The sequence below is a fragment of the Psammomys obesus genome, unplaced genomic scaffold (genome assembly GCF_907164565.1).
Source record: "Psammomys obesus unplaced genomic scaffold, mPsaObe1.curated_primary_1811, whole genome shotgun sequence".
NCBI classification, from domain to species: domain Eukaryota; kingdom Metazoa; phylum Chordata; class Mammalia; order Rodentia; family Muridae; genus Psammomys; species Psammomys obesus.
Genome location: NW_026591086.1, coordinates 3,897,097 through 3,924,615, shown reverse-complemented (window position 1 = coordinate 3,924,615; position 27,519 = coordinate 3,897,097). Strand labels below are relative to the sequence as shown.

Genomic DNA, 27,519 nt, shown 5'->3' with positions numbered 1-27,519 from the left:
GAATGTTCTACACAGATGCCCCACCCTGTGATAAGATACTTTCCCATTCTGTGGTTACCTCAAGCCTATTCCTTGGGTAGGGAATTTTATGGTCTTGTTCCTGGAATTGGTGACCTATGGCCTAATTCCTGGGACTGATGACTTTTTTTTTAGGGGGGGCAGTTAGGCCTGATCCTCTCAGGTGGAGGGTGCTGCCTTCTTCCAGGGCCTTGATCACACAGGCAGGCTCACTATGGTATGTATAGGCAAGGAGGGCAGGCTACCATTCAGGCTTTTGGAAAAAGAAGGGAAAGCACACTTCCTTGATGGATTTCTAGAAACATCTTTTGCTTTTTAGCACACTGCAGTAACCCACAGCAAACTCAGGGCATGAGGACTTCCCTTTGCTGCCATGTAGGAGCATCTAGGACTGTGGAACCCAGACCTCTCCTCACAGGCTGCTATGGTTCTGTGCCTAGGATACTGCTGCCCAGGAACCTCACACTTAGTACTTAATTGTTGGTTTGAATGAAAATGCTCCCATAGACCAATAGGGAGTAGCACTGTTGGGAGGTGAGGCCTTGGAGTAGGTGTAGCTTTGCTGGAGGAAGTGTGTCTCTGTGGGCTTTGTGTTTCATTTGCTCAAGCCAGGCCTAGTGTTTCTCCCTCCTCCAGAAACACTGCCTGTGGATCCAGACGTAGAACTCTCAGCTCCTCTCCAGCACCATGTCTGCCTGTGTGCTGCCATGCTTCCAACCATGATGACAATGGACTAAATCTCTGAAACTGTAGACTAGCCTTTATAAGAGTTGCTGTGGTCAGGAATTTTAATTCAGAACATGGTTGCTCTGGCAAAAGATCACATCTTCTAGGTCTGTGTGATCCCTCTGTAATACAAACACGCCTTTAGTCCAGGAGACAGAGGCAAACAGATCTGAGTTCAAAGCCAGCCTGGAATAGAGCAAGTTTCAGGTAAAGAAAAGCTTAGGTCCAGGCATGGTGGCACATGCCTTTATTCCCAAACAATGAAGATAATGTTAGTTTGTAGAAGGAAGCACCTATGTTTGAAAGTGATATCTAATTGAGTGGTGGAAAAGGTGACAAATCAGAGAAAGAGTTGACAGATTAGCATATGCCCAACTCTCACAAGGAGAGGAAGCTACAAGGGAGCTACTTAAGGGGCAATTCAGAGAAAAAGAGAGCAATTTTACTGGGACAATGATAGAAAGACAGGTTTCAGAGAGAGAGAGAACACAGGTGAAGACTGAATGAGCTAGAGAATGAGGAGTCAGAAGATTAGAAAAGATTGTTGGAGTTAGTTTGAGGCCAAGCAGAGAAACTCAGAGGCCTAGAGTAAAGGTAGATTAAATAAGTTAGCTGGGAGAAGAGTTTGACCCAGAACAGCTAGCTGAGTTGAATCAGCCAGCCCAGACAAAAAAGGGTGAGCTTATTAAACAGTAAGTCTCAGAGGCTGAAAACATATTAGGCCTAGGTTAGATAGTACAGAGGCTAGAAGCTTCCTGGACTAGGTCTATGTTAGCAGAAGGAGGCAGTACGCCTCTGAGACAACAATTACAAGAGAATAAAAGTTCATTTTACAGTCATGCCGTCTCTTCACAGCAATAGAAACCTTAACTAAGATAGACGTCGGTACCAGAGACTGGGGAATTGCTGTGATAGGCCTGACTATGTTTTTGTTTGAATGAATGTGGTCTTTGGGGCTTGGGGGATTAAGTGTGCCTTAACTGGCCACACAAGTAGGAGCATGCATGGAAGACAGTGATGCCAAGAGTGATTTGAACTGTCGGGACTGGCTCAGAGATTTCAGAGAAGAATTTTAGTATGTGGCCTAGAGACTGTTTTTGTGATATTTTGATGAAGAGTGTGGATGCTTTCTGTCTGAGGCTAAATTGAAGAGTTAAATTGATTAACAGCTTTGGCAGAGGGCATTTCCAAACATCCTAGCATTTACTGTGTTGTATTGTGCCCGATTCTTGAGACCTCAAAAAACCACCAGGAGTTGAGTCCATTGCAAAACACATGAGGATCTTTTTATTACAAGCTATAACTTGGGCTCACACCCTCACCTCCACAGCAGTTGAGAGCAGAGAGCATTGTGCTCAGGGTAGGTGGTTGATTTAAATATTCCAGTCCCTCCCAGGGCACCCAAAGCAGGGGAATTCCTGCCTGGCAAGTGTCTATTGGTTGAAGCACAAAAGGGGATGTTGCATTTTGAACTGATTTGCTATAGGAAGGCCCCAAAACCATTAATGGTCTGGCTTTCTTTGCTTGGCTGTCCTAGGGGAGAGGGGCTCTCTGAGCCCTTTTCCTAGCAACTGTATCTCTAGTGGGCAGAAAAGAATGCAGTAAGGCTGGTTCCTCCCTGCAGGTGGCTGGACATGTCTCTACCTGTCCAATCTTTGTTCAGGTTTGTACTTTAAACTTAATTCAATAACCCAAAAAACTAATTTTTAATTCTTTGGTCTCTCAGTTGCATGGCTATTAGTGGCCAGTTTCATGTATATCTATAATGAAAAGGAGCAAGGTGAGCAAGAAAAAATACAAAATGTACAGTTGGAAGAGAAAAGGAGTACCAGTAAGTATGAACAGATTAAAGAAAAGCCTGAGGATAAGTGGAATAAAAGGAGTGGTGACCTCAGAACACTATTACACCTGGCTAAGCTTCTAATATGTGAAAAGAAATTTAAAAAAAAAATCTTAGGGCCAGATGTATTTGTGCACACTTTAATCCCAGCACTTGGAAAGCAGAGGCTGGCAATCTCTGAGTTCAAAGCCAGCCTGGTCTACAGACTGAGTTCCAGGACAGCCAAGTTTGGGCAGTGAAGGAAACCATTAAAAGCAGAGTTGTTGAAAATGTATTTTAAGAAGGGGGCTTATTCCAGTCCCAGCAGGCAGCAGAACTTGGCAGTTTCATCCAAGTGGTTCTGGATTTAGAGTCAAGGATACCAGGGTTTATGGAGTCTCCCTCCAACATTAACGAAAGCCACTGAGGCCAGGCTTTTGGCAGGGATGTCCCTGCATGAAGGCCTAGGGAGCCTATTTCATAAATCTGTGAAGGTGAAGCCTGGATTGCCTTAGAGGCCCCCACAGGTTAGAGATGCCATAGTTGTGGGATACCTGCCAAGGAGAACTGCTAACAGGGAGTGGAACCAGACCAAAAGAAAGAAGTGTATTGCAGTCAACAAAGCTGCAAGAGTTGGAAATCTGAAGAGTACTTTGACATCAGACATGGAGACACAGAGTTTGGAGTTTGCCCAGCTGGTTTTCAATCTTCCTTTTTGGTCCAGTATTTCCACACTATGGTCCCCTTTGGAATGGTAATGTATATATCCTTTTGGAATGGTAATGTAAATTCTATGCCATTATATGTTAGAAATATGTGATCTGCTTTTTTCATTTTGATTTTACAGGGGATTACAGTTAAGAGATTGCACGAGTTTCAGAAGAGCCTTTGACCATTGGACTTTTAAACAATGTTGAGACTGTGGGAGACTATGGGGACTTGTGAAGTTGGACAGGATACAGTTTGCATTATGATAAGGCTACAAGCCTTTGGGGGCCAGGGAATGAAATATACTGGTCTGAATGAAAATGCTCCCATAGGTTCATAGGGAGTGGGTACTATTAGGAGGTGTGGCCTTGTTGGAGTAGGTGTGGCCTTAATGGAGGAAGTGTCTCACTAGATTCAGAAGCTCAAACCAGTCCTAGTCTCTCTCTCTCTCTCTCTCTCTCAATTCCTGTTGCCTGCTGATCCAGATGTAGAACTCTCAGCTCCTTGTCCGGCACTATGTCTGCCTGCATGCTCCCATGCTTCCTGCCATTATGATAATGGACTAAACCTCTGACTTGTAAGTCAGCTTCAATGAAATGTTTTTCTCTATAAGAGTTTCCTTGGTCATGGTGTCTCTCCACAGTGTTAGAACCCTAAGACTCCTTTCTTTTGCTGGGTACAAACACGAGCACTTCCTTTTGGCTGACATCAGGTGCAGTTTAAGACCATTCTCTCACGAATGGGCCCCAAGGGCTGCTTGGAAACTGTTTTCTTTGGTGACCACCAAACCTGGCTTAAATGCCACGGTTCTGCTGTGGATGTCCCCCACACCTGTATGTGTTGAAACCTTGATTCATCTGTGCAGCAGTTCGGGAAGGTGTCTGGATGATATGGGCAGAGTCCTCGTAGAGGGGTGTGTTTCTCCCAGAAGTCCCCTTCTCTTTGGACTAGTTTAATGATGGTGGTTCTAGTTTGTTCTAAAGCAAGCCTGTCTGGTCTCTGTTGAACAGACCCATTTGTCCTCTTTCTTCTGCCATGAATTGAAACAGCATGAGTCCTTTACCAGATATGGCTGCCCAGTTTTGGACTTTGAGTACCATAGCTCAGCCCTTTTTCTTTATAAATCTACCTCATCTCGGATGTTCTGTTACAGCAACAGAAAACAGACTAAGATGTATTCTGCAGTATAATCAGTCTAGACACGTGTGTTGGATGTCTTCTGAAAGTACTGAGATGGCTTTGCACGGACAGCACATGCTAACAGCCCTCAGGGGAAAGTCATCAGATTGCCTTACCAGCCCTCTCCACAGTTTCTGGGTTTTCATGATAAAGAATATGACGAACTACGTATCAGTGGCATCTTTCAAATGTTTGCTTTATTGAAATTCTTTCTTACAAAAAGTCTGAAGTATTTTAGGCCTAGTTTTCATTAGTCCCTGAAATACAGTCCACGGTCATTTCCATGTCCTCGTAGGTCGGTCTGTAAACTAGTCAACTTCTATTTTTGCGGTTAATATACTTTTCAACATTGCTTTTGTAAACATAAAACCAGACTTCTGTTTCCCCCATGTAAAGACCAAGTGAGAAAGTTACCCGAGTCTTCATCATTGGGGTAACTGGATTCTTTCCCAGAATTCTCAAAGTGATGTTTAGGCACTTCTAAAATACCCATTTTTTAAAAAATATGCCCTTTAGTATGTCTTTTCAAACATAACCATGTGATGTGCTGAGCTCTGTGATAAGGAGTGTTACGCTGATACAGGTGTACATACACTGGCTCTGGGAGAAGATGCCTGAGTACATGCATGTTATGTAAACATAACAGTTGGTCAGATCAGGAGAACAGTAGTGAGCAATGCGTATTGCAAGCAAGAGTGACCAAGATCACATGTTGGCTTAGTGGCCAGCCAGGATCTTTGCGGGAGGAGGACTACACCAGAAGGTTCCTAGGTCTTCCTGACCCCAAGGAGGATAATGCCCACCCCATCGGGCATGTGATTGTGTCTGTGACAGGTCCGCCCTCAGTCGCTACCCTTTAGCTCCCCCAGTTCTAGAACACATGTACCATCTGGTTCAACATCCTCCTCCTCAACGTGTCAACAGCAGAACGTGTTCCCTTTGTAAGCAGGAGGTGAGTGCAGCTCACAGGATTGAAGAGGCCCACGGTGTCTCATTTCCCACGGGGAAGGTTATAGGGCCGTCACACTTCTTTCTGTCCTTTAGAGGTTTATCAGGATTGTGTTCCTCACATCACAGGATTATATTTCAAGAGGCCTGAAAGGTACGATGTCACCAACAGCCCTGAGACACAGTCTCTAATAACTGATGGGCTCAGGTTAACGGGAATAGCTCCCATGACACCCTTCAAATCAGCACTCCTGTGTGGATGTTTGACTTAGAACCCCATCATGTCTGATCTTACATGTTTACTGTAGGATTTGGGGTATACATCTTTCTAATAAGCAATGTCTACAGCTCAAGCTTATCGCTCAGGCCTAACAAGGGCCTGACAGTAACACCAACATCCATGAGGGAACCTGGTCTCAGTCTCGGTCATTCTTGGTCTTCTAACTTGGAAGCTGGATGAATGGGCCAGGTGAGTACTACCTGGAGGCAGGGTCCTGCCCTGAGTGACCTTGCCTTGTATTAACACAGCAAAGTGAATAAGTGATTTCAGCACCCAAGATACGGTGTAGCACAGCATGGTACTTATCCCCCTCCCTCCCCAGCTCCAGCTGGCATTCGGGTGACTGGCATTTTCTTATGTCTCCCATAGCTGGCTTCTCCCCTGCCCCTTCGTCAAACTAACATATAGTGTGAAGAGGCAGAGGAGAAGAGGGGAAACAGAGTCAATTAAGGGTTTCTACTTGCTGGGGAGGTGGTTGGTTAAAACTTTGGGATTTGAGAATTATCTGCAAAGTAAATGACCCACAACACTCCCCACCTCTGTCGATACTCTTGCCTATGACATCATATTAGCATCAATCTGTAACCAACAGAGCAAAGGGAACATGGATCCCGAGGCCCTGCAGATGGTCTTCAGACAGCTGAGCACACTGTTGGTTCAACTGACCAGGCCTCCCCGTGTAGAAACTTTGGTGGAAGGGAAAGACAGAATGTAGGTCCCGCTGAGCACTTTGGAGCAGTTTTCCTGGAAGGAGGGCAACACCAAGTCACCGTGGAACCAGAGGAAGGCCAACTGGCAGCAAGGGTCAGGGTGGTGTTGGAACGGGCACGAGCCATGGTTAGGTAGCTCCAAGCAGTCCCCTACCCCAGAGACACAGGGGTGTGGCTCGACGGTAGTGCCCTGGCCTTGGGCTGTGGCCCCTTTCAGAGTGTGGTGCAGGTCACCCCAGCATCCTCAGCGTGCCCACAGTTTGTCACTCCCCATTTGGAGAACTGGCAGTGGAAGATGGAGCTCTCGGTGCCCTTACAGTTCACGTCATCCATCCAAATCCTCCCTGTGCCTGTGAAGAGATACAAACACAGCTTCTTAGCAGTGATCTGGGAAGCAGGAAGGAAGAGAAAAGGGGCGTGCCTGTAATTGACATCACCACGGCCTTGGCTGTCCCTTAGGCACATGGTCATGTTCACTCTCTGCTGGCTCCACCGAGAATGCCTCCTTATTTATAGGCTTAGCTTCCTATAGGTAGAATGACAATAACAGATGGTATGGGTGTTTGTATCTTGTATGAAGCAGGCCTTACAATCATGAACCTCTATGATCCTCACCATTATGCTTTGGGATGGATAGTAAGATACACATTCTGTAAGTGAGAAAGCTGAGGCTCAGAGAGCAATTGGTTCGCGATCACACATGGTATAGCTAGTGGAGACTAATCTGAAACTTAAATCTTGCTACCCACCCACCTATGCCCAGGCTCACACCGGATACCCTACTCGCCCTGCCACTGAGATACAGTCTCTTGAAGCCTTTATGAATGAACAGTTTGGTAAAGTCCAATCAGAAGGGTAATATTGTACAGACCCCGAATTACCCAGTGGCCGAGAACTGAGTTTTTTAGTACCAAATTGCTACATGGTCCCATTCTGTGAGCCCAAGATCCCATGGTACCAGAAAGATAAAGGATTCCCAAATTTGACATTACGGTCAGACACCCTCAAACCGTAAGTCATTAGGTTAGCAACTCAAACAAAGAGTCCCTAAGACTTGCAACCAGCCTTGTTCACCCAACTGTAATGGGTCATACTGTTGGTCTGAATGTGGCTATACATTGGAGAGCCTGGTGCTTTAACAGGTTGTCACAGAAGAGCATCAGAACCTTGAATGGTATGAACTTGGCTTCCTTCTGTGAATATCAGGGTTAGGGAAGCCGGGCTAACTTTCCAGAGTGGATACAAGGCTTGCCCCATGCTCCTACTGATGAGCTGGGCAGCGGGAAGGTGGGGGTGCTGTGGGTTCCTTATGTTGATGGCTGTGCCTGGATTCTGACGCCGGGGCCTTCTAGAAAAAGATGACTGACTTCCTGACTCCCATGGAAGCAGTAGCTTTGCTACCCAAAGTGAGGCCCTGCACTATGGGTGTTTGTATCACCAGAACTTGTAAGATAGCTGCCCTGTCCTGCTAAAGCAGAATCTGCATTTTTCACAGAGGTTGAACTCTGCAATTTCATAAGCCCTGGTAACAGAAGCAAAAGCCAGGCTATGCCCGTGGGTCAGGCTTCAAACCAGGGCTCAGCACCTTTGGGGGTGGGGTGGGGGTGGGAGTCAGTTTTCAAAGAGAAAGCAATGTCCCAGGACATGGGACTTTTCCTGTGAACCTTGGTAAGCTCTGGTCAGACCTGGACTGCTGGCCGCCTCAGCATTCTTCCTTACTTGTTAGGTATATGATGTGTACTGTAGTTTGAATCTGAAGTGCCTCCCTCCCAGGGTCCTGTTCTAAGCATTCGCTTCCTTGTGTTGGCTCTGTTTGGGGAGGCTGTGGCTCCTTTAAGAGGAGGGACCTATTTATCAAAAGGAAGTAGCTCACTCCTGTGAAGACTTAGAAAGTTACTCAGCCTGCTTCTGAGTCCACTAGAATACCTTCCACTGCCGCTACTGCTAGTAGCGTCTGTCACCATGGTTTCCCGACCGGATGGGCTGCTGAAACCATGTGCTAAAACAGTTATTTCCTTCCCTAGTTGTTTGTGTATGCTATTTTGGTCACGGTAATAAGAAAAAGAGTGAATACAACAAAGGGGCATAAAGTACAAGGTTGAGGGTCTTCCACCAGGCTCCAGCGTGACTGGCCATGTCACGCCACCGTAGTCTGTGAGATGTTTCTATATTGGGAAGGGCTTTGGTGTCCATGAAAGCCTACAGGAGAGGTAGCTCGGGGATTTGACCCACAACCGACCTCCATATTGTAATCTCCCCTGAAGCCAGATGGTCCCTCTCTTTTCTTAGTGGAATCATTGAGACTATGAACATCTTCAGCTCTGTTAGATCTGCCCTGTGACAACCCTTTACAAAGAAGCTCGAGGGACGGTCTGAGCCACGGTGCTATTGACTAAGCCAGCTACAAGAATTAAGCCGCTTAGACCTGTTCCATGGAGATTCTCAGTGCCCTCTATCACGGGATTGCCGTGCAGTAACGCAAGGACAGAAAAAGGAGGAGAGGGCTCCTTCTGCTGTCTGCTTGGACCCTGTCTTCACCAGAGCCTCCCTCTGGCTCTTACACAATAAGGCCTTTGAGGCACAGCTATAACTCGCAGATTAAACGGTCTCCTGGAAAACACATCACTTCACAAATTACCCAGGAAAAGGCGGCAGGCCCAAGAGCGCCCGCTGCATTAGTCACACCCAAAGCAAAAAAAGGGGACGAACAAATAAAGAACAGGCCCAAGGCCGCCCATCCCAAATGCTTTTGCAGGATGTGGACACTGTAAGCACAGCCTGGGGCTCTGCCAGGATGGGCCGGTGTCCAGCCTCAGGAAGGCCAATACGCTTGGAGTGGGGTCATCTCATGAGGAGCCCAAACTGTTGCTCAAACAAGTGTGTGGGGCTCTGCTAGGGAAGCAGTAGATGTACATACATCCTTCACCCTGTGCCACAGAAGCCAGTGCTCTGAAGAGCCAGGGACTCATTGCACCCTGGCATTAGAATAGTCCTCTGGCTGCACAAGGCGAGTTCCCCAGGACCCGCCTGGGAACTCATTAGGACTTTAATCTCACTCCAAGGTGATCCAGGGATCTATGAAGGTTGAAGGTGCCCAGTCATTCATTCAACAGGTAATCTGAGGGCCTGCTCGACACTCAGCACTGTTCTGTGCATTTGGAATCACCCAGGGAACAGCACGGGTGACAGAGACTTCCAGAGTGTACCCAGGAGCTAAAGTGTGTGTCCATGATGAGTTGAGGTATCAGAGGGCCTGGGACGCTCCTTCCAGGAGACAAAACTGAGCTGCCTCTTACAGCTGCTGGGGAATGATAAGGTTTGGAGGTGGGGGAGGGACAGGAAGCAGCATCCGGTGGCCTCAGGAGCGCAGTAGACACCTGTGGTAGAAGCACCCTGTGGCAAGTGGGGAGTGATAGGAAGTGGCTTAAGGAGGGCTGTGGAGTAGTGGCGCATACTTGAAACCCCTTCACTTGGGGGAGCTGAAGCAGGAGGATTGCAAATTAGAGAGTAGCCTGAGATACAGAGTGAGCCCAAGGCCAACTCTGTCTCAAAGAACAATTGGTGGAGGGAATTAATAAGAAGGGCTTTGTTGCTAATTTGATCCCAAGAGCAAAAAAGGCCCACTGAAGTTTCAGGAAGGTGTTAACACTAGCAATTGTTCATTTTAGGCAGATTGCTGGCAGCTAGGGAAGGCAGGCCCAGGCACCAATCTGCAGGCTGTAGTAAGAAATGGAAGCAGCTCATAAAAGCTCAGAGTTAGACTCAGGGGCCTTGGACTGACAGCCATCTTCATGCAACAGATAACGGGCAGAGATGGGCAATGGTGCCTGCAAGATTCGAACTATTTGACATGTACAACCTCATCTCACACCCGCTGAGTTGAAGCTCAGCAAGGTTAAGAGATTTGCTCAAGGGTATAGCCGGGTCAGTGAGGAAGAAGGGGAGGAGAAAGACTCAAAAGACCCTGGAGGGGTGGACGTTGCTAGAATCTGTAAGACTTGGGGATGGGGCAGATAAGGAGTTGGTGATAGGGTGGAAAAGTTCAGGGCCTGGTTTGGATGGAGTCTACCACAAAATGGTGCTGTGGGCCTGACAGAGAGAGGTAAAGGATTCGATGGGAAGAAAGTGACCCCTTTGACAGGTATAAGCAGTGTCTGAGTGGCATTCTCTGGGAAGTAACTGGATACTGAGGGGTCTGAGGCTCAAGGGAACATTTCAGGGCAGAGAGAATGATCTGGGTCAAGATTGAAACCCCACATGTAGAGATGGATTCTAGAGACAGTCTGCAGGTTGTTAGGAGGAGGAGGAGCAACTAAAGGATCAAGAACATTTCAAAATAAAGAGGGGTGCCAGGAAGGGCTTGGAGTGGCACAAGAGGATTTTTGGCGAGGCTGGAAGGAGGAATGGGTGTGTGCCCCCGACAGCAAAGTAAGACACACCCCAGAGGGGACAGATAGAGACAGACAGTGCAACCTCTGGGAGACTGAAGAGAAGGAGAATCTGGAGAGACAGGCAGGATCCTAGTGTGTGAACAGTCCGATGGGGAACCTTGTCATAAGTCTACCCATTGCCAAAAGAGTTGATTCCCCTCTCTCGGCTCCTGGGGGCCTCAGAGTTCTCACCATGCTGACTGGAATCCTCTCAACTGTGTACATGTGCTGAGAACTAGGGTTTATTTGGCTCTGTGCCCTGGACCTTGTGCTTAGCATCTGGCTCATGGAATGTGTCCTAACATTTCTTGTAGAAAGACAGAAGAGACAGAGGGAAATGCAGACTGGATTGGAGGCAATAGGCTCAGCTAGACCTCAGCTGTGTCAAGCCCCTCCTTTACCCAAACCTCTGTTTTCCAGTGTGTGCCCATCAGTGATTCTTGGCCAGCCTATCTGCACAAGGTTTGACTAACATGTTAGATAGCTCAGTGGATTATGATGGAAGGTAGCAATGCAAATTTGATCCATCCATGAAGGAAGTCCATTGACTGGCTAGAGGAATCAAGTGACTAGTTGGAGACACATGATGTAAAAGTCAGGGCCAATGAATGGCCAGCTACAAACCCATTGGACGAATGGCCCAGCCCCAGGAGCCATGTGGCTCAAGTTAGGCTACCCTACAGTAATTAGGGCCTTAATTTAAGACTATCAAGATCTTTAAAGTAGCTAATTACTAAAGCTTCCTCAAAATAGTTTATGGTTTTCTTTTTCATTAGGAAGGAGTCTCAAATACAAAGGTAATGATGGAGGTTGGGAAGATGGCTCAGAGGTTAACAGCACTGGCTGCTCTTTCAGGGGTCCTGAGTTCAACTCCCAGCAACCATATGGTGGCTTACAACCACCTACAATGAGATCTGGTGCTCTCTTTTGGTGTGCAAGCGTACATGCAGGCAGAACACTGTATACATACAGGAAGGAAGGAAGGAAGGAAGGAAGGAAGGAAGGAAGGAAGGAAGGAAGGAAGGAAGGGAGAGAGAGAGAGAAAGAAGAAAGAAAGAGACAGAGAGAGAGAAAGAAAGGAAAGAAAGAAAGAAAGAAAGAAAGAAAGAAAGAAAGAAAGAAAGAAAGAAAGAAAGAAAGAAAGAAAAGTAACAGTGGTTCCTCATCTTTCAAAGGATAGCAGTATGGAAGCTTTCCTTGGACAACAAGGTAAAAACCAGCACACAACTTTAGCAGGGACAGCAGTTCTCGCTCCTGGTGGTTGCCTCTGCATTTCTAAACTCTTGGATTTCCCTGTCTGCTCTGGCCCTTCAGTAGAGAGGCCAGGATGTAGGAGTTGTGATCAGGTGGCCACTCATCAGGTGGTGCCATGAACCCCCAAAGCCCCAGCTGCCACTCACAGGTCACCAGACACACCTGATAGCTGAGTGTGACGTGATCAGCTCAAACCCTAGTCCTCCCCACACCAGAATACAGGTTTTCACAACAGTCGATTGGCAGCATGCTGGATCCCAGGGGCCTGGGCTGGAAAGCAGCCCACAGTCTGTAAGCCCCTTTCCCAGACAAGCACACCAAGATGCAGAGTGGAGAGGGGGCAGGCCCAAGTGCACGCAGCTGAGGAACAGGGCACACGGAATTAAGTGGAGGAGAGATCCTCTGATCCATGCACTGGGCGCTGTTGTTTCAGGTTCAAGTTGGCCCAAGTTTCTTCATGTTCAAGTTCTAGAGAGAAAGTGTTTATAAGTATGAGGGGTGTGCTGAGAACAGGAGTGAAGGACGGGTGCCCACCCCCCCCAGAGCACAGCTGGCTATGTCACATGAAGGGGCTTTGGGGAAGGAGAGCAGACCTAAAATCCATAGCTCTCTTTCGTGTTGTCCAATCTGTACTTTACCTCCCCTTCCTTACCTTGCCCAAAACGAGCTGTCCGGTACACCTCCTCAACACCGTGGAAGCCTAGCATGCGGCACACCACATCCCCATCCTTCCTGTCCCAGCCGTCATCACACACCGTGCCCCAGCGACGCTCATGGTACACCTCCACTCGGCCCTCGTGTGGGCCAGAGCCGTTCACCAGGCGAATCATTGTGAAGTCCATATCACCTGTCAGGAGAGTCACCGTTAACACTGTCGCCGGACACCCAGGGCCAGACCCCGCATCCTGAGTGACCATCCCTCCACACAGGGAGGAGAGAGCGAGGGCTCAAGGCCGAGAGGTCACAGTGTATCGTTCCCACCCTTTTGTCTGTCTTGCTTTGCTTTGTTTTGAGACAAGGTCTTGTGTAGCCCAGCTTGCCCTTGCAAATGCTTGAATAATGGGTGTCTGCCACCATGCCCAGCTTTCTTCTTGCCCTTTGTCAGCTTCCTTCTTGCCAACTGATTTCTAAAAAGAGTTTCGAGTTCACAGCAAAACTGGCTAGAAAGATCTCTTCTCAGTATTCAGTGAGTTTCATTCCTGACCAGGCAACTAGCCACCCCTGACAGTTACTGAAAACCCATCTCCTGCCAGCACCCAAGGGAGGCTGAGGGGCAGTGGGACAGCATGGGGACCTGGAAGAGGAAGCTGTTGTGGAAAGGTAGAACCCAGAGGCCATATATAACCAGGGTAACTCCCTGGCAACAGTAAGGAGGAACTGGTGACACCAAAATAGGCCAGAGGCTTAACCTCAGCTTGGCTACAGGTTTTCCCAGACCTGCTTAGCTCAGATCACTTGAGAGTGTTGTTCAGTGAGGCTGAGAACAGAAGCCTCTGTGTGGGCTCGGAGGAGGCAGGAGGAAGAGGTTATGGGTTCCGGAGCTGACCAGGCAGCAGTGAGGGGCAGGCCGGCAAGAGAAAGAGCTGGAATGTGATGGCTAGTGAGGCTATTTTCAGTCACTGACTTAGCTTCTGTGCTTTGTCCAACCTGGACTCATTCTGGTCCTTCACTCATGAAACAAACTACCAAGCATCTGTTAGAGAACAGTGGATACACACATGAGCAAAGGATGTGCCTTCATGAAGCTGACACTGGAGGGGCAGAAAACAAAAAAAGAGCCTGGAAAACAAGCTGTAGAGCCAGATGTTATGGCACACATCTGTAGTCCCAGCTCCTGGGAGGCTGAAGTAGGCGTATCATTAGCTCTTAGCCTAGCCTGGGCTACACTGTTCTCAATATATGTATTTATAATAACATTAAGTGTAGAGATAGGGACGGAAGAAGGGAGTAGAGGGTGAGAAAGGCACCACCTTAGAAGTGTAGACAAAGAAGTAGGTGGAGCAAGGTGAGGTGACACCTTGAAGGATGAACATGAGAGAATGAAGGGAGGGGCCATCTTGGAAGCTAGGCAAGGAAGGGACTGAAGAGTGAAGGAAGAAACCATATTGTAAGTTAGACCAGGAAAGAGAAAGGAAAGTCTGGAGAGGAGGTAGCTCATAAGTGTGGTCCAAGCAGGGTATGAAGAATGAAGGGAGACACCACATTGGAAACAAGACAGGCAAGGAGTAGGAAGTGGGAAGAGGCACCATCTTGGAAACATGGCCAAGGAAGGGAATGAGCAGTGAACAAGCAGATGGGAGGGAGGATGTAGAGATGGAAAAGCCCTCTTGCATAAAATGTGGCCCTAAACCTCTCCAGGCCTCAGCCGTAGGTATCTCCATCTCTCAGACAGCCTCCCCTAGTCCCACATCTGGCCTTTCTCCAGACGTATTTATTCCTTTGTATGATAATAATTGCCTTACTTTCTCAGGTAATCCTGTTATATGGTGCAGTGTCAGCGACACTGAGGTATCCACTGTGTTTAAAATGAAGGCACCCAGATATGAACAAACTCCCTTGATAACACAGAACCTGGTGAATGCACTGGTCGGACGGAGTCCAGGGTTTCGGTGGCAGACTGAGTAGACAGTCCACCACCAGGGAATCTCAAGGCTCCGATACTCAAATTACATCACTGCCCCACAATTACCCGACGGCTTTGCATGAGGCAGTTCTAGGTTCCAGACCCTAAACCTGGATTACTGTACCATGAGTTCACATTCCTCTTGAGAGAACAGGGATGCAGCCTGTCTTGGATTTTAGTGGGTGCTAAGAAAATCTGGAAAATGTCATTGAGATGGTGACGTGCTTAAATTCCCAGCAGCTCTCAGGGCACACGGAAGTGACAAAAGCAAAAGTGGAAGAAGGGACATTTTTACTAACTTGGAAACATGGTGACCAAAATAATGGGATTCATAACATCACCTTCAAAGATGTCACTGGCCGGTGGCCTATACACCATGCAGAGTCATGGGTCCCTAGTAGGACAGACCTCCCAGATAGCACCACATTGGCCTCAGAGGCTTAAAGGAGAATCAGTATCCATAGAAAGTGATAAACTAGGCAGGCCTGGGAGTGTCACCCCACCCAGGCCTGCATTAGTTCAAGTACTAAAGAGCCTGTTCTTTGTCACTTGTCCCCTCAGGGATGCTTGCCAAGGTGAACCACCACCGGCCCATAGGGTCAATAGATGCTGCATGTCCCCAAAGGGTGACAGTGAGTCTGAAAGCTGTCCCCTCCCCTGGGACTCATTCAGAATGATGGCCCATCTCATTCTTGCCACCTCTCAAAGATGACAGCAAGCTCTGTTTCTTCACAAACCTTCCCCCCCCCCAACAGATCTCAATTCTGTTTTTAACCTTCTTGCAAAATATATACAGAGGGTTTCCTGGCTAAAGTATAGACGGACCCAATTCAGAGACCTCAGTTCAAGAGGCAGTTCCTTGAATGGTCCTTAGCCCCTGCAGTGTATTTGAATATTCCTGAGCTGGAGGTGCTCTTTGGAAAGTTTTGAACTCTTAGGAGGCAGAGCTTCTGGAGGTAGCGGGAAACAAGTCTGGCGGATGTCTTGCTCTCTCTCCATTTCCTGGTTACAGGAACGATGTGACCCCCTTGCTTTGCTCTCCTGCCACTGTGCATTCTCTACCATGGCTTCCCTGCCATGCCTTTCCATGGCTGGAAAACCCCAGGGGCTTAAGCAGTTGTTTCTCACCTGGAACATGGAGGACAAGGGATGGTTATCCTAACTCGACACTTGGTCTCTGACTTTCAGCTCACAGCTCTTGGGCAGAGCTTTCTGTCTGTACCTTCCACCTTCCCAAGCTAAGCTGACATTCCCAGATGTCCACAGGGCTGGGTCTCAGTTCTTTTCCCTTCCGCCCTAGGGTTGGGGACTGGGGACCCCTACGACACCTGGGGTTAGAGGATTTTCCCTTTCATGCTGAGAAGCCTGCAGTCACCCGGCAGTCACATCATTGCTTGGAAGAAACCCATAAATACCCAGGACAGGGCATGGGTCCCTGGCAGCCATGTGGCCTCCTGCCATTCCAAGGGCTTATTGTTTCACCTACAAGTTTCCTGGGGTATCAGTGGTTCTGATCTCTGCTCATGCTACCTTGCTACCCCAGCTCCTAGAAACTGCCTCCTGTTCCCTAACCTGCTGAACTGTTCTTGCCCAGTACCCAGGCTGCTCTGGGAACCAGCATTACTATGGTCCTCACCCATGCTCTGAAGGAAGCTCCAGGGTTCCCACACCCAGACCTGCCTCCTCAGTTAGGAGGGAAAGGGACAAACTCGGGATCAGGCTGTGAGAAAAAAGGGGATTTGGGCTAGGAAGCTCTGCATTTCCTGAGGCTGTGGATGGCTGCAGCGTGCTACAGCCTAGCTGTGGGCTTCAGACATTCTATCACGTAGCACGTGGAGCTATTTTAGTTAATGGTGACACAATCACTAGGCTTTTCCAATCATCACAAATGACAGCGAAGCATGGGATTTGCCAGCTGGCCAAGACTTTGAGATGATGTGGTGCTCACAGGAAGTACCACCAGAGGCCCAGAGAAGTGATGTGACTTATCCAAGCCGTGCCCTGTGAGTAGGAGAGCTGAGGTCCTCACTGGGTGCCTAACCTGAAGCCAGTGCCGAGCTTGCCTTTTCTCAGAATCGTACAGTCTTCCTGAGATCTGGGCTGGTTCTACTGACCTGCCTCATGACTGTGATGGAGCAGAAGCATGGAAAAGGTACTTTAATTACCCTGGGGCTATCACGCGTTTTCTAGAAATTCACAGAAACGCAACAGCGTCCCCTGAGTCTTATGGGTGAACCATGATGGCTGCAACACGTTTGCAGGGCACAGATTGGCTGAGTGATGTCGCAAGTGAATGCTAGGCAGGGCAAGGACAAGCCTTGGAGGAAAGCCTGGTGAGGCCGTCCATCTCCTGTGCATTAACTATTCATTTCTTATAATATGTTGGTGTGTGCCTTTCTCTTTCCAACTGTTCATTTAGTTCTCCATCGAGATTCACCTCTGGAACTCCCAACCACATTCCAGGGTTAGAATGGTTGCCAAAGGGGAGTGGAAACAAAGTCTTTCACCTCGAGTAACCAATAGATGAAAAAAAGAAGACCATGAGGTGCCAGAGGTGGCAGGGGACTCAGGGACTCGCAGGTTGCCCCCTCCCCTCACACTCCGTGCAGAGATGAGGAAACTGAGATTGAGGAAGCAGTTGTTCCTGGGAGGCCAAGCCCTTTTCCTGGAGCTCCGTTTCTTTCTTCACTCCTGACCCCGGATCATCATACCAAGGGAAGCTGGTGGATGGTTAACATTGGTACCCAGGGTCAGGAGCTGCCAGTCCTCAGACCCGAGAGCTCTGCCTGCGATTGCTCTAGGACTCTCTCAGCCTCAGGCTACACTCTGAGCAGAATTCTTTTTCCCCGTGGCAATAGCTACTGCTGTTTGAATCTGTTCAGTACCCTGTCGTTACTGCCAATTTGACTTTGCCAATGAATGTGGTAAGGCTGCGGTATTTGATAAATCGATCAAGGAGTGTGTTGTGCCCCCAGCCCATGGTACTTCCTTATATGTAAGAAAGGCCCAGAAGGTCTGTTTAAGTGCAGAACTTCTGTCCAAGCCACTGTAGTGAAAAATTCCAGAATCACTCAAGAAAATGAGCTGGGGAATGTGAAGAGGGGGGAGTGGAGGCAGGGGGAAAAAAAAAGGCTGAGAATCGGGAATTGGAGTCACTAGGCCATGTCTGAGATGAGACACGAGCTGACCCCTTACTTACAGCAGTGGGCCCAGAGCAGCTTTGCATCCCAACAACCCCTCAGATAACTCCCAGAAACATCTGAAGAGAACAGAAAGGGTCTGGGTGGGGGGGGAGATATGCCACACCCATCTAATGACCAACTGGTAACCTGCCTCTGAGGGTGTCATTGTGAGAAGAGGTTTGCATAAAGTCTACCAGGTTTCCTCCTGTGGCCCTGTGGAGTAGAATGGGCTGGCTTGGAGTGTTGGCGCCAGTGGCCAGCACCATCTCTGGACACATAGGTAGAATGGGTGGCAGTGAGGGAAACGCCTAGAACATCCGACATCGTGAATTTCGGCAGGCCAATCAGCACACGCTCAGAATTATCTCTGGGCATCTCCTTGCGCTGCTGAGGACAGCTTGCACAGCAGGGCCTCCAGCAAGCCAATCTGTGGAGATTGGATCTCCTCACTTCCCCTTCTTTCCCCAGTTTCTGGCTCCTTGGCAGGCTAGGGGAGGGAGTTGGGGGCGGCGGTGGTGTGCGGAAGCCTGGCTCCTGCTGTCAGCAACTCTCTGCACACTAACACAAACTGGATGTGATTTGCTAAGCGAGGCAGTTCTGGAATGATGTGGGAATTCTGCATCGTGGCCCAGGCCATTTTTGGGCGCCTAACAGCCCTTATAAATGTAACATGTGGGGATTCTTCTCTCAAAGCGAACATTGGTTTGCTCTCACTATCCTGTAAACACTCACGTAGGAGAAGCAGGATCTTGGGAAAAGAGTCTGGATCTGGGTCATGATTCCCTAAGCACTGGGTGGGAAGTGACCTTGGCCTTTAGCCCCTCCCCTTGTCCCCACCAGACTCAGATCCCTGATCTTTCCACGAGCCTGACAGCTGCTCACCCTGCCTCTGGGCATAGGAGGGAAGGCACCGTATCTCTTGGGAATCCACCCTAGGACTTTCAAACCAGCATCTGGTTTCATGTCTAGGGTGCTGGCATCCCTGGCTGTCCCTGGCGTTTCCTCAGCCACAGGCTCCTTTACCTCGTTTGCATGTCCCGTTTGGGGTTTTGTGGCTTTTACTGGGGGGGAGGGGTAAACTGTGAAATATCTTTCTACTCTCAGCATAACTGAGCAAGTTGCTCCATCCTTCTGCCCCGGGGGCAGATCTGAGAGGGTCATGTAAATAGCCAGTAGTAGCCATCTCTCAGAGCTGGTTTCCTGGCTGAAGTAGCCTTGGAACTCCCAGCATGCTTTGGTCTTAGATGGCTCAGAGCTGTCCTCAGACCCAACCACATCAAAGTCCAGTCCTGGGCATATCACTGTGGGAGTTTTCAAGTGAATCAGGAGCAGGGCAGGGACGGGAAGTCTGTCCACTGACCACCCTGAATGCCAGGTGCCATGCGAAGTACTCTGTATATCTTACTGCCACGTTCGTTGTTACAGCTTCCCTCATTCAACAGAAGAAATGGGCCCAGAAGAATCAAATGATTTCCCCATGGTCACACAGCTGCTACAGGGTGCTCAGAGCACTAGCCTGTCCTTATGCAAACAGTGTGAGCCTCGGGCTGAACACTGATGGTCACTGTCTAACAGCAGCCTTCTCCAAATGTAAGGTGCTTTCTCTCTGTGTAGGCCAGTCCAGCAGGGTCTTCAGCACTTGCTATCCTGAACTACGGGGTCTGCATCTTAGACTTGAAGCCTGCCTGACCTCACCCAGGAATCAACGGGGGAGATTTGAAAGCCTCCAACACGGGGGCAATTTTCAACAGTCTGGGGTGTTTTGGATACTTTAAAGGTGGTCTTCATATATAGCCATAGCGGTATGAGACAGAGCCGGATGGCATCAGCTGAGCTATATGCTCACCACCTGTCCAGCCTTGCGAGGCACATGATGTCAGCACAGGGAAAGCTTCCCTGATGGGTGCTTTTCAATTATGGAATTATCACACAGCGATTTCCTCCCCTGCTCCCTATGCACCCCACCCCTCCACTGTGTTATGCAAAGACAGCCATTCAGTATCCAGTTGTGTCCCCGTTTACACACAGAGACCTTGATGTGACAGGAAAGTAGGTATGGAGAAAGAGTCATCAGGATCAACCTATGGGATTAACAATGGCACAGCAAGGTATTCAACCCACTGTATTGAGTGAAAGAGTAGAGTAGTGAGTGGGTGAGTAGGACTCACATGGCACTTTAAGGCTGTAAGAACCGGATAGAGCACTGACTCAGGAGCAACCTTGGCAATGCATGGGAGGATCCCAGAGCCCAGGAATTCTGCTTCTAAAGCAAGCTGGGGAGCCCAAGCCATGGTCAGAATGGTCCAGTCCCTTGATGTTTGTTTTTCCTGCCTTTCAGTCCTCCTCTGCCAAAGCAAAATCAAGAAGGGAGAAAGGAGGTTGTGGAGAATAGAAATAAACACATGGGGCTGGGAAAAAGGGCTCTGTAGTTTCTGCAGCTGCGAAGGGGCGGGGGTGTGGGTTGCAGGGCGGGGGGGGGGGGGGGGGGGCAGGGATAATTTGGACCATCTGCCCATTAAGAAAGTTGAACTTTCATTCTCTTATAAAAGAAGAACTCCTCATGCCCTGAGCTGGCCTGGAGTCCCCACCCCCTAGGCTGGGGTGACACTTCTCAACAGGAAATGTGATCCATATGGGAACACCAGAGCCATCCCTGAAGCAAAGAAAAGCATTTCTGGAGAGGCTCTCCTGGAGGGTATTGCCTGTGGGTAGAAAACTCCATTTCTTAGGGGAATGTTTCCTCTATCCCTAATGGGAGAACTTGGTGCCTCTTTAGGGTATTTAATTAGATGTTCTCAGTGAACGGTTATGGCTCTCTTCCAAGGACGGTGAAGAGGGGAAAGAACTCTCTAGGTCACCTGAAGACGTGAATTCTTTTGGATCTTTTCCGTACTGTGTGTATCTCCCTTGTGCTGGGTTGAAGGTGCCGCAGATACATCCACCTAGGTGTCACTGCCCTGACTGCATTGCTTTTGTTCATTTGCTTGTGTGTGTGTGGTGCTGCCTGTGGAAGCCAGAGGGCAGAGTCAGGTGTCTTCTCTCTCTGCTTTTCTCCATCTTATGCTTTGAGTCAGGGTCTCTCCTGGACTGGACTTCATCATTCACCAGGACTAGCTAGTCTTGTTGTTACTTGTCCGGCACTAGGATTACACATACGTACCATTAATGTGAGTTCTGAGGATCTGAAATCAGGTCTTCCTGCCCATGTGACAAGCACAACAGAGCCACCCCTACCCCAGTCCCTAGTGTTAGCCCTTTAAACTGCTGACTCATGTCTTCCTTTCTCCAGCTTGGTAACATAGTCTTTGGAAACCACGTGTGTGGCTCTCTGATGCTGCTATCCTGGATGCCTGGTTTCCTAGTACTTGTCAATAAAGATGTGTCTAGGGGCTAGCACCACGGCTCTGCGGGTTAAGGTGCCGCCAAGCTGGATCACCTGAGTTTGATTCCTTGGGGCCTACGTGGTAGAAGAAGAGAACAGACTCTTGCAAGTTGTCTTCTGACCTCCACACATCCACACAATAAATAGATAAATAAATAAATATAATAAATCTTATTTTAGAAAGAGTCATCTTGGGGCCACAGAGATGGTTCAGTGGTTAAGAGTGCATTCTGCTCCTGCAGAGGACATGAGTTTGGTTCCCAGCACCCACATGAGTTGGTTCACAACCACCTGTAACTCCAGCTCTGGTGGCTGATGCCTCCATCTCCATCATGTGCACATACCAACAGGCACACATACACATAATTAAAAATAGTAAAACTACATCTTAAGGAAGATGTGTCTGTCAAATAATAGATGAAGAAAGCTTAGAGCTAGGAGCTTACACATTGGCAGTGGGAGAGGGTCAAAGCCCAAAGCTTCTCACAACTACACTTGTAGGCATCTACTGGGCCTGTGGATAGCTGAGGCTCTTCTCTCTCCCATTGTTTTCTGTCTTTCAAAAGATGCCAAGAGGTGAGAGCCAATAAACCTCTTTTCTTCCTTCCTTCCTTTCTTCTTCTTTCTTTCTTTCTTTCTTTCTTTCTTTCTTTCTTTCTTTCTTTCTTTCTTTCTTTCACTAGAAAGGAAGCTGGGAGATCCAGGAGACAATCAGGAGTGCTGATTGATCATGTCAGCAGGCCTTGAGCCTTCCCTACCGAAGCCCTCCAGGGAGAGATGCTGACATTTGAAAGACCTCTCTGGCAAAGGCTTTACAGATCTATTGCTTAATCTCCACAGTTCCCCCTATTTCCCCATCCCTTCAGCCCCAGTGACCACTCCTGGGGAGGTTCTTTCTCCTTCCACATCCTGATTCCTAGGATGAGCCCTTCCAAGTCCAGGACTAAGCACCCCACAGCTGCACTGTAAATCCTCACCTGGAGACCCAAGCTTGGTGCTAAGACTGTGGCCCTGGGTGAGGACACGTCCTCTCAGGGGTGTCTGCCTCTGTTCCAGGGAGCAACGGCACCCTGAGAATTCAGTGGGAGGATCATGGTGGGGTAGCAAGTGACCCTCCCAGGCTGGGTCAGCTAGGGAGCAAATGTGAAGCCTTGCCTTCACTGCACCCACAAGGCTTCCCTCAAAGTCTTCTCTCTTTTCTAGCTGCATCCCATTAGCATCTCATTAGCATCTCCTCGAAGAAAAGACCGGTGGTGGCCAGGCAAGGCCTTCTGAAGCTGATCCCAAGTACCCTTCAAGGTGTCTTCCACATCCAAGGATGGGAGGGGTCGTGGAGTGAGAACATCAAGCCATGGCAGCTTTCAGTCTTCTAAGCTTCATCTCCAGGGCTCTCATCTTCCTCTGCCACCCAGCCTCACAAGGAGAGAGGGCCCAGGGTCCTGGGGACTGGGAATCCCTCTGGAGTTTGTTTGAAATGCTTCCCCAAACAACTAGTCTGGTCACTCCTAAGTTTTCATGTACAACTCAACTTTGTTTCAACCTAAACCTTATTTGCACAAAACCCACATCAATGATCCCATCTTCAGTCCTTTGGTGGGTTCATGACTCTTTTCTTTATTTTAAAGTTTTAGTTTATCTATATTTATTTTTAATGTGTGTGTGGGCCAGAAGAGGGTATTGGATCTGCTGGAGCTGTAGTTAACGGGCACTGTGAGCTGCCCCTGGTGGAGGCTGGGAGTCGAACTTGGGACCTCTGGGAGAGCAGCAAGCTTGCTTAAGTGATGAGCTACCTCTCCAGCACTGTCAAGGTATTGTTTGCTCACCTTCTGTCTGAGGTTTGTATTACTAAGAGTCTTCTTTCAGGGCAAATCCCAGAGAGTAGGCCTCTGAGTCCTAAGAAAGCTGCCTCCAGGCCCTGAGCCGAAAGACTGAGTAGCTCGGAGCCATGGGGGAGAGCTAGCAGAGTGTTGGACCCAGATCAGTAAGCTGGCTGGCTTGACCACCAGGCATGAATAACCCACGAGAACAGCAGTTCAAAGCAGCCAGCCCTCCCAAATTCCAATATGCCCCTGGCTGCTAACCCTTGCTCAGTACACATGCCAAGCCTTCATTTGTTTATTGTTTGCTAATAGCTGCCCTTCTCAGGCCCTGGCCCTTGACTCCTGCATCTACTTAGATGTGTTTAGAATACAGATATTAGCAGTCTGTTAATGGTCTCATCACTGCTGTGTTCCCAAGAGGGACCTCACTTCTTTAAGTGTTGGCAGTAGCAGTTTTTTTTTTCCTTGCTTGGGCTCAGGAGCCCTTTCTTGTCTCTCTTCAGCTGGCCAGGGATGGTGAGAATATCCTCTTTAAGGGAGGAAACAGGAGGAGGTGCTGGCTTTGTTAACCATTCTAGCAAATGACTGAACTCAGGGAGGCCACTGGAAGTACGAGTTACAGCAACTGGATCTAAAGTGAGGTCCCTGCGACACTGAGCACTGAACCTGTGGGGTTCGTACTAACTCCAAGCAGATAAAGTAGAACACCTGGCTGGTGCCAGGAAACTGTGGTATGGGCAAAGCCAGCTTGAGGTTACAGCATGTGAAAGAGCTCTGAAGAAACAAGTGTTTTTCTCTGAGCCGCCCTATGGTTCAGACTGTTTATACAGTTTTGTAGAGTTTGGATCTTGTCTTTGTTTTGGGTGATGTTTCTGAAAAAGGCCTTGCTAAAGACAGGGACCCCACAGACCCAAGCAGGAGCTAGAGCAGAGGAGCAACCTTTACCCACAGAGGGGACTGTCCCCAGGGGAGGAAGGGCATGCCTCAGGGCTGGCGAAGGAGAAGGGCCTTCAGGGATGACAGCTTCTGGTTGGTTCCCCCAGCCACCACACAGTGCCCACTTCTGCTGGCCGCTTCCCAAGGTCAGAGAAAAGAGGATCAAGGCTAACCTCCCTACCACTGCAAGGTTCTTGGGGGCGGGGGGCGTTCTCACCTGTCCCCTGAGCTTGGATTTTGTTTCTAATGCCTTAGACTTACTCAGCCCACCTACCGGAGTATCGGCTCCATGCCTGGCTCCCTGCATCTGGGATGCCATCACTCTCCACAAGTGCCTACTGGATCCCAAACTTTCTTCAGAGTTCGGGTCATAACTCCTCTCTGACCTTGACCCCACTTCTACCACAGCTCTTCCCAAGGTCACTTGTCACTGTTAACAAGTCTTTCTCCCCCAGCAAGACGGAAATTTCTCTCCGGCACTTTGCATTTGCTTCAGTTTTTGATTCAAGCCGATTTTCCTAAGCAAAATGTATAGCCCTTTATGTTTGCAGTTACCAGATGTGAGCTGTGTGTGTGTGTGTGTGTGTGTGTGTGTATCCTTTTTCATTCCCACACTGCTTTTATCAAGCCATTACCAGACACCAGAAGGACAAGGAGGATGAATGAATGAATGAATGAATGAATGAATCCGTGAATAACTAGTTTGAATGAATGAATTCGTGAGTAAATACCTCATACACACACACACACACACACACACACACACACACATATTTATCTTGTAAACAGATCATTTACCAAGCTAATACAAATCCCTGACTTCCTTGAGTTGTACATATGGATCTTGTTTTCCGCCCCCCGGCTGAATCTCCAGGTATTTAAGGGGATGATTGATGTCACGAAGGCCTGACGGGAAAATAAAAGTCTTTACTTCTCATCAAGAAAAACACCAAGAGGTCTGGATTCTAGACCCAATCATCTAAGCGGGTAACCTTGGAGTCCCTCCACCATGGGGTTCAATGACCTGCAGGGGTGGGGCTGGGAATGCGACAGGAAGTGATCTGAAACCTATCCAAACCCCCAGAATCCCAGAACTCCAGATTCAATATGGGTAAACAATGGCAAGATTTTTGTTCTGAAAAACATCTTAACACCGACTGCAAACTTGGTCCCCAAGAGTTTTCTCTAATAGTGCACATTGTCCACTAGCCAGTGAGAGGCATCTGTCTTGATGTTGTCATGAATATTGTTACTATAGTAACACTCCCTATTGGAAAGAACCTCACGCATTTGCAATGCAGGCTGGCCTGAGGAATCTGGTAAAGTTCTCAAGCTTCTGGCAAAGGCACCGGCTGCCAGAACTCAGCCTGGTGAGCTGGCCCTGCACCACACAGCTAAGGGGTTTGAGGCTCTCTGACGCTGAGAAGTCACACTTCCTACCTCATAGATCTCACAGTGGGGCTGCCAAGGGCCCAGGGAATGACTAAGAAAGCCTCAGTAGTAGCAGGCATTGTGTCCATCAGACTTTCCACACTTTTCTGAAAGATGAGCCACTGGCCTCTCCTCAGAGCCTGGGTCTCAGGGATATAAGTAACACAGGAGGGCTGTGTTTGCATATGACTTGGTGTGGCTAGAAGCCACCTAGGAAGCTGAGGCCGTGGGAAGCTAAGGCAGACTCAGACCTCAGTTCTGAACTGAGGCGAAGGTCCCCTAAGCCTAGGCCTTCCCACGGACTGAGGGAGGAGGAACTCACTAGGAACTTTGGGGAGCTCAGCCCTAGCATCTAAGACTCCACTGCCCTGACTTCTCATTTCAGACTCAAGAAGCCAAGGCCCCAGTGTTCAGTTCTTGGCTTCTGACAGTGGAAAAGGTGGATGGTAGCTTTCCAGTTCATTGGTTCTAGAATTCCTGTGTGCCTTCTAGGCCCTTCCTCTTGCTGTGAGTAGCTTCCTGTCTGCCAAGCTCCCTCAACCTTTTAGTTCTGGGGCACAAGGAAACCATTTCTGGGGTCTTTGAAGGGAAGCAAAGAGTTTTATATGAGCTGTGGGCTTGGGCTTTGTGTATGAATCCTGGGTTCCAGTCTGGATACAGCGTCCTCAAGACAGTAAAGAAACCTTCCTTCCCCTGAAAGACACATCCAGAACAGATGTCCCTGGTTAAGCCATCCTTAGTTTACCTGGATGGGTATTCTACCCCAGCTTTGACTTCTGCCTCCTCAGTCTCAGAACCAAACCAGCTCTGTCCAGGTAGATGGCGGCCACACTCGCTCTACTGGCTGTGACCTCCTGTTTGGGCTCTCAAACCAGCTAAGAGAACAGTTGGCAGAAACTTCCCTGCGAGACCCCTCTGGTATGTGGGCAGCGTTTCTGATCTCCCTGGCAAAGGTCATCTTTCCACACAGTTCCTCCCTTCCTGCCCAACCCCACACAAGATGTTTATTTCTCAGAACTAAACGCCACAATCTGCTCCCTCAGTCACCTTGGCAGCATTCTTTCAGAAACGCAGAAGGAGGCGGTACCCCAAAGACCACATTTGCCACCCTGTCCTTTCCCGTCCCCGGGCCACATCCCCCCACCCCGGAGTAAGGCACAGAGCACAGGCGCCCACAGACATGCTAATCCCCCCAGGCCCTCCCGAGTATAGATTCAGAGCCAATGGCGCCCAGTGCTGGGCTCTCTATTCTTGTTTGGAACTTGGTTCTTCCCCAGCAACATCTCTGGGAGTCTACACGGAGCCCTTCAGGGGAAGGTACGTGATACGGAAATGTGGCTCAGCTGGATCAGCCAGCTCCCTTGCAACTGCCGCAAGGAAGGGTTTCAGCAAGGAAGAGGTGCCCCTTCCCACGTGAAACTGCGCGGCTTGCCAGGGAATGAAGTGTTTTCCGAATCACAAGCAGCAGAGGGGAAGACGGAAGAGGTTCCGCTCACCCTCTGCATGCTTTGCACGCACGAGCTGCTTCCACAGAGCCTAGAGCTGAGTTTTCTCAAACACCCCCAATGACTTTTCAGGAAGTATGTCTGAGCTGGTGTACGACATAGAATATTAATGGCTAATACTCCATGGGCCCTGAATCGGGTGTCCAGACTCTGTCACACATGAATCAACTTGGTCAGCTCTCACCACAGTCTTAAGAGGTCAGGATTCTCGTTGTCTCCGTTTTACAGATGAATAAATGGAAGCCCAAAGGCAGCTAGTGATGCCACCAGGAGGAAACCTCTAGAGCCGTCTATATAACCCCAGGCCTACAACCCTAGGGTTTGCTGGGCCAGTGAGGGCCATGGGAAAAAAAAAAAAAGGTGGAGGGCATGTTCAAGTCCCAGGGTGTGGTTCCAGCACCTGACCCCTGACCTTAGAGGGCTCCACCTATGCCCCACAGTACTCTGTAACCCAGCAGAACTTTCTTACCAGATCTCTCTCCTCTCTCTCCTTTCTCTCCTTTTGGGCCTCGCTCACCTGCAACAGAAGGAAAACAGGCATTTGGAATGGAGACAAACACTATTAGTT

General features: G+C 48.9%; 1 protein-coding gene across 1 annotated transcript in view; it reads right to left on the bottom strand.

The window, feature by feature from the left end:
• Positions 1–4,633: 4,633 nt before the first annotated feature.
• Scara5 (scavenger receptor class A member 5) overlaps positions 4,634–27,519 on the bottom strand; it is an 83,909-nt gene continuing 61,023 nt past the window's right edge. Inside the window, exons 6-8 of the mRNA XM_055609773.1 lie at positions 27,421–27,468; positions 12,725–12,919; positions 4,634–6,738 (exon numbers count right to left, since the gene is read on the bottom strand). Coding sequence (XP_055465748.1) covers positions 6,602–6,738; positions 12,725–12,919; positions 27,421–27,468 — 380 coding nt within the window. The 3' untranslated portion in view covers positions 4,634–6,601. The remainder of the gene's footprint in view (positions 6,739–12,724; positions 12,920–27,420; positions 27,469–27,519) is intronic.